This window comes from Hemiscyllium ocellatum, chromosome 26 (genome assembly GCF_020745735.1).
Source record: "Hemiscyllium ocellatum isolate sHemOce1 chromosome 26, sHemOce1.pat.X.cur, whole genome shotgun sequence".
NCBI lineage: Eukaryota > Metazoa > Chordata > Chondrichthyes > Orectolobiformes > Hemiscylliidae > Hemiscyllium > Hemiscyllium ocellatum.
In genome coordinates, this window is record NC_083426.1 from 24,344,986 (window position 1) to 24,365,750 (window position 20,765).

The 20,765-nt window shown below is 38.4% G+C and overlaps 1 protein-coding gene across 1 annotated transcript in view; it reads right to left on the reverse strand.

The window, feature by feature from the left end:
- The window catches only part of LOC132828184 (copine-8-like), a 593,006-nt gene that overhangs the window by 91,505 nt on the left and 480,736 nt on the right, over nt 1–20,765 (reverse strand). The window contains exon 14 of the mRNA XM_060845121.1: nt 125–171. Coding sequence (XP_060701104.1) covers nt 125–171 — 47 coding nt within the window. The remainder of the gene's footprint in view (nt 1–124; nt 172–20,765) is intronic.

The following is a 20,765-nucleotide window of genomic DNA, read 5'->3' on the forward strand; positions in this document are numbered from 1 at the left end:
ACTTTATCCATGGAAAAACAACCAACTGTTTGATTTAAACCATAATTCAGTAACTCATTGCCACCTGCATAAGTGATACAAACTCAATTAGTAGTGGAAAGTTATCAAACGCTTAAGCACTTACCATTAGAAGCTGTGAAATCAATAGCCACCGTAAAGTTTATCTGTGTTCTGTAAGATTAAACAGAGAGACATAACATTTTATCTCAAATATAATTCTGAGACTTGATTTTGTGTTGGTTTCTATTTCAATAATGGTCAACTTAGCTTTCCTTGACATGTTCAGTGGTTTAGATATAGGTTAAAGATATTTTTCAGAACAGCAGAAACATTCTGTGATCTTTGTCAACATCATTAGCTCAAGAAGCACCATAAAAAGTTAATGATTTATCACTATTTGTAAGACATGAAATTGGAATGTTGTAGTAGACTTGATTCTTAACATATTTGCATAATAGAATGCAGAAATCAAATTTTAAAAAAACTATTTTATGGATTTTTTCCAAAGAGGTCATGATCAGGCTTTGTAGCACTTCAATCAAATTGAACCAAAAATACTGCATCCACCCAGAAGGCATTCAAATGCTGAAGACAATACAAAGAAAGACATGACTCTATTCCTCAGTGCCAACAGTGAAGTTATAAGACATGGCTGAAGAAGCATTTGTAGCATGTATCCGTAAAATGATCTTAAAAGGTTCTTTCAATTAAAATTGTTGTAGCACTCCGGCTCAAAATAAAAAAAAACTTAAACACATAGATCAGGAAAATATCCTGCATAAGTGTTTTGTTTTATGCCTACATCCATGAGTTTGAGTTCAAGACAGATTGGTCGTAGAGGAGGCATGATCAAGAACTGTCTTCAGGTTTAGGCTTCATTATAACTTTTCTTGAAAAAAACTTATTAATGCTAAGTACTACAACACATGGTATTCAGAGATATACCAGCGTCTAACATTACTATTGTGTTATTGAAAGACTATTCTTAAGCAGTGCTAGTTGGTCTATTCCACATGCTTTTTTGAAAGTGTTTCCAACATTCACGTAACTCGACTTCAGGCTTCAGACTAGATCCCTGTGTGCTTTTCTCTTCTTTTCTTACTCCATTTACATTGTGCTATTTATGCCCAGTGAGGAGCAGTTCCATAACAAGGCTGTTCAAGGACTTTAAAGCCCTTTAACAAGCCAAAGGATCATCAACATGGGAATGAGCTTCCAGACAGATTGCTGCCCACAAAAGTATTTTATAAAAACATGTATTTAATTTAATAAAATATTCCAATGTGACACATTTCAAACAAAATAAGACACTGAAACATGCAAGGAGATCACTGGGGTAAATAATCAAAAGCTTGGCTTAGATTTTGAGGAGCATTTTAGAGTAGAGAGAGGGGTGGACAGATAGGTAGGTTAACATGGAGGGATTTCCAAAGTTCAAGGCTTGAGTAGCTTTTAAGCATGACAGCCAATTGTAAAACAATTAAAACGCTCTAATGCTCAAGATGCCAGAACTAATAAAGTGCAGTTATTTCAGAAATTGTTGCTTGTCTGCAGGTAGTTACAAAGTTAGAGAACAATGAGACTTTGGATAGTTTTGATTGGAATTTTAAAATTGAGGCATTACTGAAGCGTGAGTCAATTTGGTCAGCAAACACGGAGGTAATGGGAAATGGCAGTACAGTATTTACGAGTCAAATATTCCAGGGATCTAGATTAATGATCTGGAAACTTGTATTCAAATCCCATCTTTGCATCTGAGGAAGTTAAAATTTGTGAATAAATCTCATTGGAAAAGTTAGCAGCAATAATGGTGATTCTGAAACTATCAGATTGCCATAAACAAAAAAAAAAATCTGCTTCACCCGTATTGTTTATGGTATCCTTACCTGGCCCAGATATAGGGGATATTATATAGGGACAGTGAGGTTAAGAGTGGGTTTTTTTTGAGGAGAGGTCAATGAGAGTGATTTCTAGATGAGATGCAAATAGTACTTAAGATGACAGAATGTGTTTTCCTCTGTCATTGTTTACTGCTTCTTCCTTTTCAGATGTGATTGTTAGATAAGTTAATCTTCTTTCCTCTCAAGTGCTGTTCTCAGAGCTTCTGTTACTGGCATTCTGTAATTGACCAGGACACAGATCTTAGCTGAGCAGGAAAAACTATTGTGAAGTGTAAATGATATTTATAGGAAACCACTGAGTATTTTGCTACTGTGTTCAGTTGGTTGGTGAACTAGGCAATTGGATTTGATTGTGGAACGATGGTTTGTTTAGTTGATTTAATCAGCGATCAGCTTGCTGACAAATTCTGAAAACTGGTCTGGAGCTAAGTGTTACAATTGTTTTGTCAGACATTATCAGTTTGTGGTCATATTGTAATGACATTTTTTTGGGCAGTCAGCATTAATCTTTAGGTAGTGGGCTGTGTTTATGTAGTAGATGTCAAAGAAATTTAATACCGTATCTCTCAACTTGATGGCAACTGTTCACAAAACAAACAGTAATGACGTTTGCTGAAAAGACACAAAATACCAATAAACAATCTGAAATGATAAGAGACAGGAGATTGAAAGGTGCAATAGGGAAGGTGATAGCATAATGGTATTGTTGCTGCACTAGTAATCCAGAGAACCAGTTAATGTTCAGGGGGCTTGGGTTTGAATCGCACTCCCACAGATGGTGGATATTGAATTCAAAAAGAAGTTTGGAATTTAGTGAAGGAAATCTGCCATCATTACTTGGTCCTACTACACAATAATGTGGTTGTATCGCAACTATCCTGTGAAGTGGCCTAGCCAACTCAGTTGTATTTTACTGCTAAAATGTTTCAAAAAAAACAAATGCACTGACTAACTTGCATTGACCCAGGCACCAGAAGCAACAATGGCAAACTAAACCCTGTTCAGCCTGCAAAATCCTGCTTGCTAACATGTAGAAGCTAGTGCCAAAGTTAGGAGATCTGCCCTACAAATTAGTCAAGCAACAGCCTGACATCACAGAACCATTCCTTACAATGCCCTAGACAACACCATCACTGCCATCCTCCCTCATATGTCCCACTGGCAAGGCAGACCTAGCAGCATGAAAGTATGCTGTCAGGAGGGAACTACCCTTGGGATTCCAAAATTGACTCTGGGAGCCACGAAGTCACATGCCATTAGGTCAAACTTAGGCAAAGAATCCTTCTGTTCATTACTACGTAACAACAACCTCTCACTGTGAAATCAGTACTTCTCAACGTTGAGCACCATTTCAAGAAAGGACTGAGGGTGGCAAAAGCAGACAACATGCACTATTTGGGGGACCTCACTGTCATTCACCTAAATTGATTTATTAGTGCTGCAACTAACCAAACTGATGGCAGTCCTAAAGGACATACCTGTTAGGCTAGATCTGTTGCAGATGGTGAAGGAACTATCACTAGGGAAAAACATACTTGACCTCATCCTTACCAATTTGTCTGCCATAGATACACCTCTCCATAATAGTATCTGTAGGAGTGATCACTGCCCTGTGCTTGTGAAGAGGGAGTTCTGATTTCACATTGCAAATATGTCCACCTTGTTGAATGGCACTACCGCTGTGCGAAATGGGTTAGATTTTGAACAGATCGAGCAACTCAAAACTGGGGCATCCATGAGATGCAATGTGCCATCAACAGCATCATACTTGTACTCCAATACAATCTGCAATCTCAGAGCCTGACATATCCCCATTCCATCATAACCATCAAGCCAGGGGATCCAACCATGGTTAAAAAAAAAGTCCAGGAGAGCACACCGGGAATGGCCTCAGGTATACCTAAAAATGAGATGTGAAACTGATGAAGCTAAAACACAGGTCTACATGGGAGTCAAATATCATAAGCAGCAAATAATGGATAGGGCTAGGTGATTCCACAATTCACAGGTCAGTCCAAACTCTGAATGTGGCAGAACTTCAGTCATGAATGGTGATGGACAGTTAAAAAAAATCACTGGAGCAAGCAGCTCCACAAATATCCTCATCCTTAATCATGGGAAGCCCAGCATGTCAGTGCAACAAAAAAGGCTGAAGTATTTGCAATAATCTTTAGCTAAAAGTGCCAAGTGGATGATACACGATCTCCACCAGAGACCACAGTGTCACAGGTGCCAGTCTTCAACCAATTTGACATCAAGAAATGGCTGAAGGCACCGAATACTGGGAAGGCTATGGACCCTGACAATATTCCAGCAACAGTATTAAAGACTAATCATCCATAATTGCCTCACCGCCAGCAAAGCTGTTGCAGTAGAATTGAAACATAGGTATCCACCCAACAATGTGAAACATTGGTCAGGTATGTCCTATACACAATAAAGGAATAAATGCAACCCAGCCAATTATTACCCCATTAGTCTACTCTCAATCATCAGTAAAATGTGACAAAGCAACACTTGCTCAGCAACAACCTGCTCTATGATGGTCAGTTTGTCGTCTACTTAGTTTCTTATCTCATTACAGTCTTAAGTTAAATATGGGCAAAACAACTGAACTGCAGTGATGAAATGTGAGTTGACTATCCTTGATATCAAGGCTGCTTTTACCTAGTGGTTTATAAGGAAGCCCCAGTAAAATTGGAGCCAATGGGATTAGGGGGCAACTCTCCACTGGATTGACTCAAACCTTGAACAAAGGAAGATGGTTGTGGTAGTTGGAGGTCAATCTACACAGCTTCAAAGCCATCTCTGCAGGAATTTCTCAAGTTACATCTTAGGCCTAACCATCTTCAGCTGTTTCACCAATAAACAATACCCCAACATAAGATCAAAAACAGGATTGTTTGCTGATGATTACAAAATGTTCAGGACTCCACAGATTTTGAAGCAGTCCATGTCCAAATCTAACAAAACCTGGTTAACATCCAGGCCTGAGCTGACAAGTGGTAAGTAAAATTCAAGTCACACAAGTACCTGACAATGATCCACTCCAATACTCCAACAATGATCCACTCCAAGCATTGCCCATTGACACTCAACAGCGTCATGATCCCTGAAACCCCCAATGATCGACATCCGGGAAAAGCAGTCCACTTGATTAGCATTACATCAACAAACATCTATTGCCTCCACCAGTGGTACACAGTAGCTGCAGTGTGTACCATCTACAAGGAAATTGGTAAAGACTCATTAGACAATGCCTTCCAAACGACAATCACTACCATTTAGAAACAAACTTACAGTAAATACATGGGAACATCACCACCTTCAAGTTTCTCTCTAAGCTGCTCACCATCCTGACTACTAGGAAATATTTCACTATTCCTTAACTGTCTCTCGGTCAAGATGCTGATATTTCCTTCCAAACAGCATTGTGGATGTCCCTACTACAAACAGACTACAATGGTTTAAGATGGCAGCTCAACATCACCTTTTCAAAGACAACTAGAGATGGACAATGAAAGCCGATTGTGCCAGAAAAGTCTACATCCCCTGGAAGATTAACATAAAATGTACTAAGACTTGGCCTTTCATTTATTGATTGGTTTTGATCACAGGTATACTTGTGGCTGCAGGATTCCAACTTTGAATTAATTTGTGACAGTCTCAACCATGTTATTGGTAATCCAATGCCCTCAAAGTAAAACTGTTCTTCATTGGATACCAAATGAGCACTTTCACCAGAGGAGGCTATAAGGTTTCTAGCATGTTAAACACAAAACAAAATGTATAACTGTGAAAACCTTGTGGAGTTCAGGCAAAGGCACATTGAGATGTTGTTGTATAGGTAGCTATATTTAACACAAGCAGGTGGAAGTGCGAAAATCTGATACGGAGCATCCGACTGCATTCTGCTTAGAAATATCAGCATTTTTGTCATTTTAACAGGCTTGAAGATTCTCTTAAATTCAAAGAAAATTTTGAAAATACAACAAGCATATTGTTTTAATTCTCAGAATTTCCTGAGAGGTTTCAGCACAACTATTACGTAAGCAAGACACCATATCATTTTTCTCATCGAGGAAATTAGTGCGTAACTGAACAATGTCATAGATTTAAAACCAACAAGTTAGGCATATCGCAGCCCAAATTTATCTGATATCAACATTTCTGAGATTCACCATTCCATATTGATATGTGCTTTGCATTTCATTGGATGTCTTGTCAATCTTGGTGCCCCCAAAATGTTTCAGACTCTAATCATTCCTTCAGATGAACTAATTAATAAGTCTTTACAACTAAGGAATAGCAGAGGCTCTGAGAATGATGTATCTGGGCAGGAGATAACATGATTACCCATGTGGGTGACACTGTATTTTTGCTTGTTTTACGTCAGCTTCCAAATTTCAGTTAGGACAAGAGTGTTTACATATATTTTGGGCATAAGTTCCTACCAGTCAGATTGGCACAGAAACTAGTTTAGATTGTGGCACAATTTCTGTGCAAATGTGATCCAGGAAACTAGGCACCAATATACATAAGTACAAGGAAAGAAACAACAAAATCAAATTTTCACAGAATTGTTTCAGTTCAGGAGGTTGCCAGTTAGCCCATTATTTCTGTGCAAACAGAGCATCTTCATCCAACTGTTCACCTATAACACTCCACAGTTTCTGTTTAAATAAATATTGACTGCCCTCTTGGACACTTCAATCGATGCATTCCAGGCACCACACTTTCAGGCAATTTATTACAAACTCGAACTGCTTGCTGTATGAGTAAGCTTTTTCCTCACATTGCCCTTTCTTCTTTTGAAAATTACTTTAAATCTGTGCCCTCTGATTCTTGATCTTTTCACTTTCTCCCTGTATCTTCTGTCCAAACTTCTCCTGGTTTTTAAAACTTCAATTAAATCTTCTCTTAATCTTCTCCTGTCCAAGGAGTAAAAACAGAAAATGCTGGAGGAACTCAGAATCTAGAGGGAGAAACCATGTTAATGTTTCAAGTCCTGTGAATCTTATGAGAAACTGTAGAAAACGTAAAAAGAATTGTTCCCAAAGTCTCCAATTTAGCTTCATAACTGAACGTTTCTCATTGTTTGAACATTTTTGTAAACCTCTCCTGCATTCTTTCCAATGTGTTCACATCCTTCCTAAAGTATGCTGTGCTGAACTGTTTACAATGCTCCAGCTGAGATATAACTAGTGTCTTATACAGGTACATGTTCAGCACAACCTGCCCCAACTTGTACTCTATGCTCCTATTCATAAACCCTTGGATATTGTATGCTTTACTAACCACTTTTTGCCACCCCTCCAGCCACCTTTAATAACTTATGTACACCTACAATCAAAGTCTCTCTGCTCTTGTACACTCTTTAGAATAGTACCATTTCAAATAGTACCAAAAAACTTCTCCACATGGAAACTAATCATTCACTCCACCAATCTGTCAATGTACTTTTGAAGTTCAACAATGGCCTTCTCACTGTTTCTAATGCTTCCACGCTTTGTATCATGCACAAACTTTGAAGTCGTACCCTGCAATCCAAAATCTAGATAATTAATAAGTATGTGTCAGAAAAGTTAAAGTGATAATACTGACTCCTGGGGAACTCCACTACAAATCTTACCCCATCCCAAACAAAAATCTATTGACCATTACTTTCTGTTTCCGATCACTCAGCCAATGCTTTTCCACATCCCCACTGTCTGTTTTATTCCATGAGTTGCAAGTTTTCCACAAGTCTTATGTGTGGCAGTGTATGAAATACATTTTGGATGTTCACCACATCAACTGCATTTACCCTCATCAATGATCTCCATCACATCTTCAATCATTTTCTTTTCTTTGTTCCACATTGTGCTGTACTGTTGTGTCTGAAAATCAGTCTGCTGTTTCTTCTGTGCACAATATTCCTAACTCAGACATTCTTAGCTAATGAGATTTATTTAAAGTAAGATGTTCCAATAAATTCAGGATCTCAGAAATCTGTTAGTGGAGCTGAAATAGATGTTGCAAGGCTTTAATTCCATTATGGGGATCAGATCATTCTTGGACACTTACCTAATCCAAGTACATATTTGACATTTGCAATATCCTGTGTATTGTTTGATTTTAGATTATGGTAAAGTCTTTATTTTAATGATTTTATTCAATATATTCAGGACTCAAAATCCTACTTGAACGCCTAGGTACAGTAACCGATGGTTCAAAATACAACTATCACAAATCTTTCTTGAGCTCAAATCTATAGATATAAAAATAACACTTCAAATTAAATTATTTAATGGATACAAGTTCGACAAGAGTCATATTTCATGGTTCCAACATTTATAAGGTTGCATCATTTGAGCAGGAGCAGGCAATATGAACAAGAAATGTTTTATTTGTCACAAATAAATTATTTGGATGTGGAGAATATAGTAAGATTTCAAAATTTGCCAATTATACTAAATTTAAAAGAGTGTTAAGCAGTTAGGACGATATGAATTGTCTGCAATAGGTCAAAGACACATAAGCTAAAGGGGCAAGCATGAAGCAGATGGAATTGAATACAGAAAAGTGTGAGGTTATACCTTTGAGCAGGAGAAGAAGCGGGAGGCAATCTAAAATTAATAGCACAAGTGTGCAGGAACAGAGTAACCATGGGATGCACGTACATTTCAAAATAGCAGAACATGGCAAACAAGTTATAAAAAAAAACTGTGGATGCTGAAAATCAGAAACAAAACCAGAAATTGCTGGAAAAGCTCAGCAGGTCAGGAGCATCTGTGGAGAGAAAGCAATTAACATTTTGGGTCCAGTGACCGAAACCCTTCTGATTTTGTTCATGGAAAGAAAGTGGTTTGCATGGAACCTAGGCTTCATGAATTGAGTACAACAGGAGAGAATTATGCTGAACCTTTCGAAGGCCATTAGGCCCCAACTAGAATATTACATCCAGTAATTCTGGTCATCATACGTGAGGAAGAATGTGAAGAACCTTGAGAAGGAGCAGTAGAGATTAACCAGGAATGGGAGATTTTAGTTACAGGAGTGAAATTTAATACAGAAGGTCAAAACACTGCATCAGCTCATTTTGAGAAGGTCCAATGAGTTAAATACCAATTAGGCATCTTAGTACGGAGCAGCAGGCTTTCTGCATGATTGGAAACCTTGCAGACCAACAGCTGTTAGCCAATCAGATCTCAGCAGGTTTTCATTTCTCAGCAGGGAACTGATAGCTGCTGGTAGTCCTCCACCCACCAGAGGGCCAAGTTCAATGATAGAACCAGCCACAGCTGAGTGATAGTAGAAGGGACGATTGTAGAAGGGGGACTCCAAGTGATTACAGGGCATCAGCAAGAGGGCAATTTCAGAGAGTCTGGTACTCAGCAATCCCACTTTTCCCCATGCTGGATTCCTCAATCAGGCACTTTGAAACATTGAATTGTTAGCCATGACTGAAGACAATCTTTTGACAAGCTTAAAATAGAAAATGGAAAATATAACTTTTACCTTGTCAGCTTTGAAATAACTCTACAGAGGTCGGTATTGCATTACTAAGTCACCTTTTATTTATAAGTGGAGAATCCTTGACACTGATCCAGCTCTCAGAATGTCAGGATGTTTGACATGCCTGTTCTTTTTTTTATTTTATTAAACAAATTACAAAAACAGTTGATAACAAACAGTTACATTTATAGCTGCATACAAGAGACAGCAATTTTACAAGGGAGAGGAGCAGCAAAGCCAGGCCCCAAAACCTACTGTTCTCCAGTTTACAGGGACAGGAGGACAAACCTCAAATCCCAGTTTCACATAAAAATAGAAAGAGACATCAACAATGACATTTGTACATTAGACAACACTGTTACATACAAAAGTGCAGACAATACAGACCCAGCAAGCCCCCGCCCCTCCCACCTTCCGACCACTCTAAGGCAGCCCGCCACTACCCACCTTCCGGTTCTCAGTCTGCACCATGCCTCTTCCAGTTCTTGGTCAGCCCTGACACACCTTTCGACCACCTCTAGGACAGCCCGCCCCGAGACATTCCCGTTCTTATCTACCAGCCAGGGCTCCCTGAATTGTCCAGATTAGCAGGCCCAAACAGGGAACTCATATTATATGATGTCACCCTAGCTAATCTCGTTATATTCACTACAAGTTTCTCGATTGTTTTCTTGGCTCTAAATTGGTTTAAATAGTGTAGAATAAAATTCAACAAATACAATTAGGCAGAGATTAACTGTCTCTATGAATTTGAAGAGAGGTTAACTCTTGTAAACGACAAGGTGAAGATCACACAGTTGCACATCAAATCCTCCTAGCACAGGCCCCGATGAGAGGACTCGGCTGCACTTTAAGACTGCTCCGAATCAACACTGCTACACATTTCTTCCAGGATATTCCAGCACCGACCCCACAAAAAGGCACCTCATATTATCTGTTGGGGAACTCTGCACTACAGTAGAGCAGAGGTTGCAGCTGACAGGACATGTCTTCTTCTTAAAGCAATATCTGCCACATGATAAAATTAGCAGGTCCAGTCTGTGACCATTAATGACTGAATGAATGAACAGTTGAGTGGATAATTGAGTGTGGTGAGTAGGTGGAGAGGGTAATGTGGATGAGATGGGTGGCTAGGTTGGATGGGAAATTGGCAATGGGAGTTGGTCAAATCTTATCAGGGATTTACTTTGATTAGGTTGGTTCAGATCAGGTGATTGAGGGCATCATTGAGCTGGATTTGGGGACTGGGTGTTGATGGTTAAATGGGATAATTCGGGGTCAGCCTCACTCCCCTGCTGCCTCTGTAAATTCTTGGGCTCCACCCCTAATCACCCAGTTTTAGCCCTAATTCTCTGTCACTGGCTTTGTTGACAACACTCACTGTCCAACGGCATTGCTTCTTCCCGTCTTGCTAACCGCTGCCACTTAACATACTCCCACAATCACAGATTGGTTCTTTCTGGCTGCAGCTTGTGATTGCATCAGCAACTTCCTCACGATTGCATTCCATTCTGTTTACAACTTGGGGATGGTTTAGCTCAGTTGGATGGACAGCTGTTGATTGTGCAGTGTGATAACAACAGCACCAGTTCAATTCCTATACCACCTGAGGTTACCATGAATGTCTGCTTTTTCAACCTCACCTTAGGAATGGTCACGCTCAGGTTAAACTCACCTTCAGTCATCTCTTGTTAATGGAGGAGTGGCCCTCTGGGAATTATAGCAACTTTGCATATTTACAGTGACGGCTTTTCTCTGGTTAGTCATAATGGTGAGTGATTTTTTTTCTGGGTGATTTGGAAATATTATGCTGCCGCTGTGTATGACCTGGCAGGTGGTGGATCTCAGTGCCTTCCACCATTCCACTATCCTGTATGTAGCCTGACGGGACAAAATTTCAAATGGGAAATCCTCGTGGGTGGCGAGGAACATCACAGTGAAATTCATGGCACAGAAAGAGGTTATTTGATCCATTGAGTCAATGCTCACCTCCCCTCCACCCCTAAGAGCATCTAACCTGTCCCACTCCCCTACATGATCATTGCAAACTTATTTCCTTCAACCTCAATCCCATTTCCATTTGAAATCAATTATTATTTCAATGTCCACCATAAACTATTGGGAACATGACAACAGTATTGCTTACATGATTGTCAAAGTTTTTTGTTATTTATTAAGAATAGTAAAATTCTTTGAGTATGTGCTAGTATCTAACCATAAACAAGGAAAATGTCTCTATCCTGTATTAAACAACATTAATTTTTTCATTACTTTCTCACATTAACTTACTTCTAAACTCAGAATCATTCCCTGTTCATGTTAACCAGCTGATGAAATGAAATGTGGCATATTTACTTTCAACTGGACATGTAGAGTAAGTGGCTGTTGGGTGAGGTACTCTAATGAGGTGATAACCATAGAATCATTTGATGAGTGTGAATCTTAATTACCACTTTCTTGCTCTGATAGCTTTCACTAGTGACACAACAAATGAACTCTACTGCTGTCTCAAATCAATTAAAAATATTTATGGCATCAGTCAGAATAAAATAGTTTAATTGTCATGGTGCATGAAAGCCAAGGAAGGCAATTTAGAATATATCCAAATGGAAGCAAATGTAACTACTGTTACTGTTGTGATTGGAGGAGAGGAGGAAAAGCATGGCATTTTGGACTATATACTGTGTGGGCAACATCTAGAGTTAGAAAGGATGATTTGGTGACACTAGTCAAATCATTAAATCTTCTTCAGTATTGCTGCCAGAGTTTGGTCCAATAATAGGTTATGTGCTTTGGCAACATCATTTATCAGACAGAAGGCAGATCTCCTTATTTCTCCTTGACATATTGCACTCATCAGCAAATTGACAAGAATACTTTTGTACCTTTGCAATATTTTATATTACACAGGTGAGGACTACTAAATGGATGAAATGGAAGTACACTAGTTAGATGATAATTGACAGTTAATTGCCTAGTTTGTTTAAATTTAAACCAGATAAATATGAATCTGATTATTTTAAGTTTAAACATACTTGGCAGTTAACTGTTGATCATTATCTAACTGGTGCAATATCAAAAGCAATGGCTCAACGAATCAGAGTCCACTTGCCACTAAACAACATGCTCTTCTCATTCAATATAAATGTTACTTTCCCTTTACAGAGGTTGAATACGCTGGGGCTGTTTTCCCTGGAGTGTCAAATGTTGAGGGGTGAACATATAGAGGTTTATAAAATCATGAGGGGCATGGATAGGATAACTAGACAAAGTCTTTTCCCTGGGGGTGGGGAGTCCAAAACTAGAAGACATAGATTTAGGGTGAGAGGAGAAAGATATAAAAGCGACCTAAGGGGCAACCTTTTCATGCAGAGGGTGGTCTGTGTATGGATAGAGCTACCAGAGGAAGTGGTTGAGGCTGATACAATTACAACATTTAAAAGGCATCCGGGTGGGTATATGAATAGGAAGGGTTTAGAGGGATATGGCCAAGTGCTGGCAAATGGGACTAGATTAGGTTGGGATATCTGGTCGGCATGGACGAGTTGGACTGAAGAGTCTGTTTCCATGCTGTACAACACTATGACTCTCTGACTCATTGCTGGTCTTGTGAATGCAAAATTGAAGCTTTGACAAAATAAGTACTTTTTCAGCAATGTTTCAGTTCAGCACTAATGAATGGCATAATGCCTGAGGGAGCATCAAGTTAAACAGTAACAGTGCCTGTGGCGTTACATCACAGGGTCATAACAGGCATTACTGATTATCAGAGAATGTACAGCAAAACCTGCATTAAATATAAGGAGGGTAGAGTACTGGTAAATGTAAATGTTACTTTCACAGATCAGTCAAACTTTCAAGCACTGCAGCATGTTTTGTGATGGTATGTAATATTCTCTGTAGATATCTTAAACAAGGAAATTGTTTTTCAGTTGGATTCAGCCAATGCAGAGCATTTAGGGGAACGCTGATGACAAATGTTCCCTTGAAAATGTAGTTGTTGTGCACAGTCCTTTTTAGTGTATGATCCTTTAATTTTGTTTTGTGCAGCTGTGCACACAAAGTATTTGTGATAGAGCCAACCCTGCAGGGAGAACTTTCAGGCTGCAAGGAGGCTGTTCACCATGGAGCTTTGTACAAACATTTTGTGGAAACCTATAACTCTATTCAGCAGTCAGACCACCTGGAAAACATGCACAAACTCCCAGAGCAATATTACACTTATACAACTCGAGAAACCAAATGATCTCTGGAAACTCTTGTTCATGAAATATCATTAGCACTACACCCAAGATAAACTCTAGCAGTGAAGTTTAATCCTACAGGAGCAATCCAAATAATTTTGTTGAAATGAATCTCATCATTAATCCATGCAAATATTTTCCTCGATCTTTTCTTGTGGAATAATAAATTGCATCTATAAATGCATCTGGTTTCAAGCAATTATTATGATCATAGCGTTTATAAATTAACAATAGTCAATCTGACTTAAATAGTGGATTACTGGTTAACAGATGCACAATTCTGCAATCACTGTAGTGTGGTGGACATTGCAGTTATATAACATTATCCTCTGTAGCACTATATTCTGCTCATTAAGGAATGATCACTTGTAATTAGATTTCTTGCACGATATTCCCAGTGCTCATTGAAATTGCTTAATTCCTCCTCGTTCCCACTTGCCCCATATTATTGAATCATTCGTTTTCATCTCAGCCCACTCCAATGCTGCAGTTAATGATTCAGATCGAGCCATGTCAGATTTCTCTCAGTTCTTTTGAGAAATATGCACAGCAAATCACCTGGTCTGCAGATAAAAGGCAGTAGATCACAAGGCTCACAATTATTTAGATGCAGAGGGTTTGGATTATTTTAAAATAAGATGTAAGCTGCAAAAGCAAAATATTGAGAATCTCATACACTTATTAAAAAATGTATTGGCTAAAAAAAAAGCATAAATGCTGTAGCCTAACAAACTGGATTGAGCCATTGTTTGGTACAATCATTGAAAGAACAGCTAGCACCAGGAACAGAGCCAGAAAGCAGCTACATTATTGGTAATTTCATACTAATTTTCAGCTCCAGATGATTTATGATGAAACATTCTGCACAGGAAGTTGTGAGGGGTAAATATTAAATAATTGTGAATCAAAATATTGAAAAGCTTTACCCTACGTTTTCAAGTAATGGTGAAGGTAGAGTGTTCCCAAACCAAAGTGAAAAAAAAACAAGTTATGAGATTGTAGTCCCATTTCTTTCACAGGATTATCTTTAAGAAATGGCACAGTCACAGGCTATTTGATACATTCATCTATACATTATGCTTCATTCAGCTACTATGGTAGCAAGTTCTACACTCTCACTAAAATACAATAAAGAACTGCAGATGCTGGTGATCTGAAACAAAAACAGAAATTGCTGATGAAACACAGGTCTGACAACATTTGTGAAGAGAAAGCAGAGTCAATGTTTCAAGTGCAGTGACTCTTCATCAGAGAATCAGCAATTTCTGAATTTTTGTTCTGCATTCTTCCTATCCTTTGTGAGAAGATGCTTCTTTTAAACTAATGGTTGGATTCCTGGGTGATTATTTTATGTTGATGGCATTCAGTGATGTTCTGCCACACAAAGTGGAACATTCTTTCCACGTCAACTCAATCAAAGCTTTTTCTTATTTTGAAGACTCCTCGGCCTTTGTTTTGCAAGAGGGAAGGAAAGAGATTTCAGGGACAGGTGATTAAATTATCAATGAGGAACATGTCATAGATAAAGCGCAGTATTCCACTGCAGGTAGAACATTGAGGCAATTAAAAATGGCCCACACTCCAGAAAGTCCAGTGTGGTTGCTCTGACCATATATTCATGACCCACATTAAGGAGCGTTTATGCCTGGGATTCCCCCATTTCCATCAACAAAACAATTCCAAATTCTTTCTTAACCCCATAGCTTACCCACTGAGCCACTTGCTGCTTCATATGGTTTTGGGTGATCAAGTTGGCTAGTGATATGTTATTAGGACCTGACCAGCAAAATTGCCCAGAAGTCCTCCAGCAGCAACTCTGGGGTTGAAGGTCCAGCATCTTCTGTTTCCCTCTAATGAGTTAAAATCTCTCCTTTAGATTTCTGTTTGCTGTTGTTGAACAGTTATTTCCAGTAAATTGAAATACAAAACCTTTTCTCTATTCCACACAAAAGCACTGCTGGGAAACTCAGAGAAATCAGTGGGTTGCAGACAGAACTGGCTGTGACCCATTGAGACATGGCTAGCAATGATGCTGTGACAGAAACATTAGTCTCCAAAACACAATTTATGAATTTGAAAGTCTTCACATCTCCTGGAATATGCCAGAGACATCTGATATCCATAAAGAAAAGTTCAGCTTATTTACAAGTGTTGTCCACTGAAGTTATAAAATTGCATTTGTCTAATATGCAAGGATAAACATTTTCAGTGCTTACAGTATCTGTATTGTTTAACCACTTAATTTGGAGTGGGAACAGGTCGTTTTAATCCTTTTGTGGTCTATTCTAATGACACTATGCTGGGCTATTCTGCTCAACACCATAACTTTCATAACTTCCATTCCAATTTTCATAATATACTTGGCAACATTACAATAGTTCCATGATGTTTATGTGGGCTACTTCAGGACAAGCTGGCAAGGATTTATGATAAATGTGGAAGGACTTAGGGAATATGGAGAAAACAACAACATCAGCAACTAATAGTTGGGGAATGGTTTTCAAGGGTAGAAGGGAGAGATGATGTTTAAATTAGAGTAGGCTTTTTCAGGAATGAAATTGGAAACCACATTTGACACAAAAAGTAGGAGAAATCTGGAACTCTGTTCTCAAACAAGCTGTGGGCTTTCATGACATGATTTTGTCAAAATATCAAAAAGGCAAGTGAATGGCATTAAGTGAAAGTCTGTCATAGAATACTTGAAAAGAGGAGTAGGATTGTGGGCTGGCTAAACTGTTCTTCTTTCTAAAGTTTCTAATAACTAAACCTTTAAGTTATTTAAAGGAGAATTAATTTTTAAGTGATATATCTTGTCACATTTTATAACTTTGCAACCTTTAGTTTAGGGGTTCGAGCAGCATCCATGTTTGATCAAGAGTTTCCGCCAGTTGTTCTGAGCAATTCTCGTAACTTTAACGGTTGTTGAGAAATATGGAGCAACAGAACAGTTGCAGCACTAAAGGCAGTCATTTGGCCATCAAACCTGTGTTGACTTCCTGCAAGAGCAATTTAGCTACCTCCCCAGCCATACTTCCACCATCCCCCTCACATCCCTGAAATTAGTTTTCCTTCAGGTGTTTATCAAATAAAGTCACGACAGAATCTGCCTTCATTACACATTCAGGCAATACGTTTCAGATCATAACCATCTGCTGTATAAAAAGGTTTCTCTCATGTTGCCTTGGGCTTTTTCTCGATAATCAATTTAAATTTGTATTCCTTGATTCTCAGCTCTTCAGCTTTTCTCGATCCACACTTTCTTGATCTCCCATGATTCTAAATGCTACTAGAGTGGCACAGTTCTCAGTGGTTAGCACTGCTGCCTCATAGTACCAGAGACACGGGTTCAATCCTAGACTTGGGTGACTGTCTGTGTTGAGTTTGCACGTTCTTCCTGTGTCTGTATGGTCCAGTGTGATTTCCTCCAAAGATGTGCACATTAGGTGGATTGGCCATGTTACGTTGCCCTGCAGTGTCCTGGGATGAATTAACCAGGGTAAGTGCAGGTTTATGGGGATGGATGGGGGTTCTGGGTCTGGGTGGACAGCCTTCAGAAGGTCATTGCTAACTTGATAAGATGAATGGCCTCTATTTGCACTGTACAGCTTCTAGATCAACACATAACCTTTTAACCACTCAAAATGTTTCCTTCTCCAAGGGGAACAACTTTTTCCAATTATCTGTGGGACTGAATTCCCTCCTCGAAACATTCTCACTGTTTCATTGTTCTCACTATACAGACTTTACGTTCTTCCTCAAGGTGCAGTGTACAGATCTGAAAACAATACTTTAGTTGAGGCCAAACCAATATTATAATGGTTCATTATCAGCATTCTTGAGCTATGGGAATTGAACCTGTGCTATTAACATCACTCTGCGTTGCAAACCAGCCAACCCTACGGTTCCTTGAGACAATGACAACTTTAAATAAAGTGGAGCCTCGCTTAATGATGTGTAGAATGAAATGCATAGATAAAGTACATGGAAATGAAGGAGCATAAATAAACATACACTGTGCTACCTACTTATTTAACTTTAAAATTTAAAATAACAGTTTTAAACAAAAATGGATGCACTATCAGTTTGCGATTTTATTTTAAAATGACTGTGCCCTCATTTTTGGTGACAATTAAGCAATGATTTATTAAACTACCATGGGCTGATTCATTACTCATACACTGACACATTCTTACAATTTATAATGTAGGATTCTACTTCTGAATCATATTCTGCTAGTAAAATGCTGAATTTTCAATTCAGTGAGGATCTCAGGTTAAACTGATCTCAGGTGTTTCACCCGTGTGTTACAATCAGATATGTTGTGTGCATTCCAATGAGATTACTCATAGAACTACTTTAGATTTTGAAATCACACCCAATAAGAAGGGAACAAATATAATCACAGCAGAATATCTGAGACTTTAGTATACTGCACAGAAATTATCTCATTATCTGAATCAGGCTTGGTATTCTCTGTTTAATTATATGGTTTTACATAAATACAATGGGATTATCTAACTGACATGAACATGGAACAGGTCTTTTCTGAAAACTTTGGACACTTGTTAAGCTTAATGTCCTTTTTGTTTAGACACATTTCCACATTCCAATTTCATTAAAATACAATTTCCTGATGTGCTTTGCCTCCAGCAGCGTATGTTACCTGATGTAGCTATGAGATGTTATCCCTGGTAACATAAGAGCATAGTTAATGTGCTGTTGAAGAATCCAACAGACATTTATTACAGCTATAATTATATACAAACATTATATTTCATAGACACTTAATGTCTGGACCAATATGGAAGATCATAAGTTACAACAGAACATTAACTGTCCTGCTACTCCCCTCCATCCTCACCCCATCCCTTATCAATTGTAGCTTTTAGTCAACGTGATGCTGGTTTTTAAGGTTATTAATGATTTTCAGAACTTCTCTTGCCTCACACCATCAACATGGTATGTGACATTAACATTGTGAAAAATCTGTGAATTTTGTTAACTCTGTTTCTCCACAGATGCTGCTAGACTAAGCAAGTTTCTCCAGCATTCTTTGCTCTTATCTCATTCACCTAAGGCCTGAAAAGAATTGCCAATGAGGTAGTGGATGAAGTAATGTTAATTTTCCAAAATTATCTTGATTCAGGAAAAGTTCCTTTGGGACAGAATGTAGTAAATATAACCCCTTCTGTTCAAAAATGCGGAACCAGAAGTTAGGAATATGTAGGTAGGTAGATGAGACTTGTTGTAGGGAAGGTGTTAGAATTACTGGTAAGTTTATAGCTATGCACTTATAAAACCTCAAAATAATTGGGAAGAGTCAGAATAATTTCATCAGGGAAAGATCATATTTACTGAATTTACTGGTGTTCTTTGAATGAGTACATGTTCTGTGGATAAACAGAAGCATGCAGACATAGTGTATCTGGATTTCCATTAGGTAACAAAATAAAGTATTTAATAAGGTAACGTAAAAGGTTATTATGAAAAATAAAAGATCATGCTGTACAGGGTTACATATTAGCATGGAGCAATGGTAGACTAGCTGCTAGAAAACTTGTTTAAAAATGGATCTTTATCCAATAAGCAGGATGTGATTCTGCAGGAGTTTGTGCTGTGGCTTCAATCTTTTACAACTTTGTATCGATGACCTAGATGAATGGAGCTAATGTATAGTAGCTGAATTCACAGGTAACACCAATGTACCTGGAAAGTATGTTGAGAGGTAGACATAAGGATGCTGCAGACAGATACAGATAGGCTGAATGAGTGGTCAAAATCTGGCAGATAGAGCATTACGTTGGAAGTTCTTGTTGGCAGGAATAAAAAAAAACTTAAAACATGAATGACCGTAGAATTCCAAGGTACACAGGATTTTGGTGTTCTTGTGCATAATCCCAAAGAGTTAGCATGCAGGTATAGTATATCATCAAAAGGGCAAATGGCATGCTACCCTTTATTAATAATGATATTGGTAAGGCCACATCTTAAATACTGTGTGCAATGCTGGACTTCTTTAAGGAAGGATGTAAATGTACCATTGTGGCTGTTCAGAGGAGGTTACAAGATTAATAAGTAGAATGAGCAGATTGATTTACGAGAATAAATTGAACAAGTTGAAGTTGTTTTCACCAGAGTTTAGAACAGTGAGGGGTGAATTGACTAAAGAGTACAGGTTCTGAACAGTTTTGCAAGGGCGGATGTAGAAAGAATGTTTCCTCTTGTGGGTCAGTTCAGAACTCTGGGCACTGTTTTAAAATTAAAGGTTGCCCTTTTCAGCGAGAGATGGAGAGAATTTATTTTTCCCAACGAGTTATGTAACATTGGTACTTTGCCAGAAAGGGCAGCAGAGGCAGCATTATTGTATATTTTTAAGACACAAGTGGACAGATTCTTGTTACGTAGAGGAATCGAGAGTTACTGGGGGTAGATGGGAATGTAGAACTCTCAACACAACAGATCAGCCGTGATCTTAGTAAATAGAGCTGCAGTCTCGAGGAGGCAAAATGTCTACATCCTATTTCATACATTTTTATGCAATCGGACAATGTCATAAGAGCAATATGATACCTGTCTTAGGATTAATACATAAGTTATTGAATTTGGAATTACAATTCTTTTTTACGTGGATGACCGCATCCCATTGAGAGGCGTGATACATCCAGGACAAAATCCAACAGATCTATAAAAGTGACACACTCAAAAGAAAATTAAGATCAGGGAGTAAAGCAGGGAGGTAATTTTAATGATATCCTCCAGAACCTTAATTACACACAGTTGAAAATGTAAAATGACCCTTCAAAGGACACAGTGAAAGTTCACTGGAATAAAGGTAGATTGCTACAACGTAAATGATAGCACTCATACAGGCACAGCAAGTGATTGACCTCATTTCATGCTATAATTTTTATGATTATAGCAGCAGCTACTGATTTACTGAAATTTTGGGAGCAATCATTGCAAATTCCTACATTAGGCATTATTGTCTCAGTGGGTAGAAGTTATCAAAAACAAATATTCTCATGCTGTGGCTGAACACTTGGCAGTTTTATTTCTCACTGTGTGCCTCTCTGTGCCAAACACACTGTCAGTTCTGAGGACTGGAATACTTTATCTTGTTTTT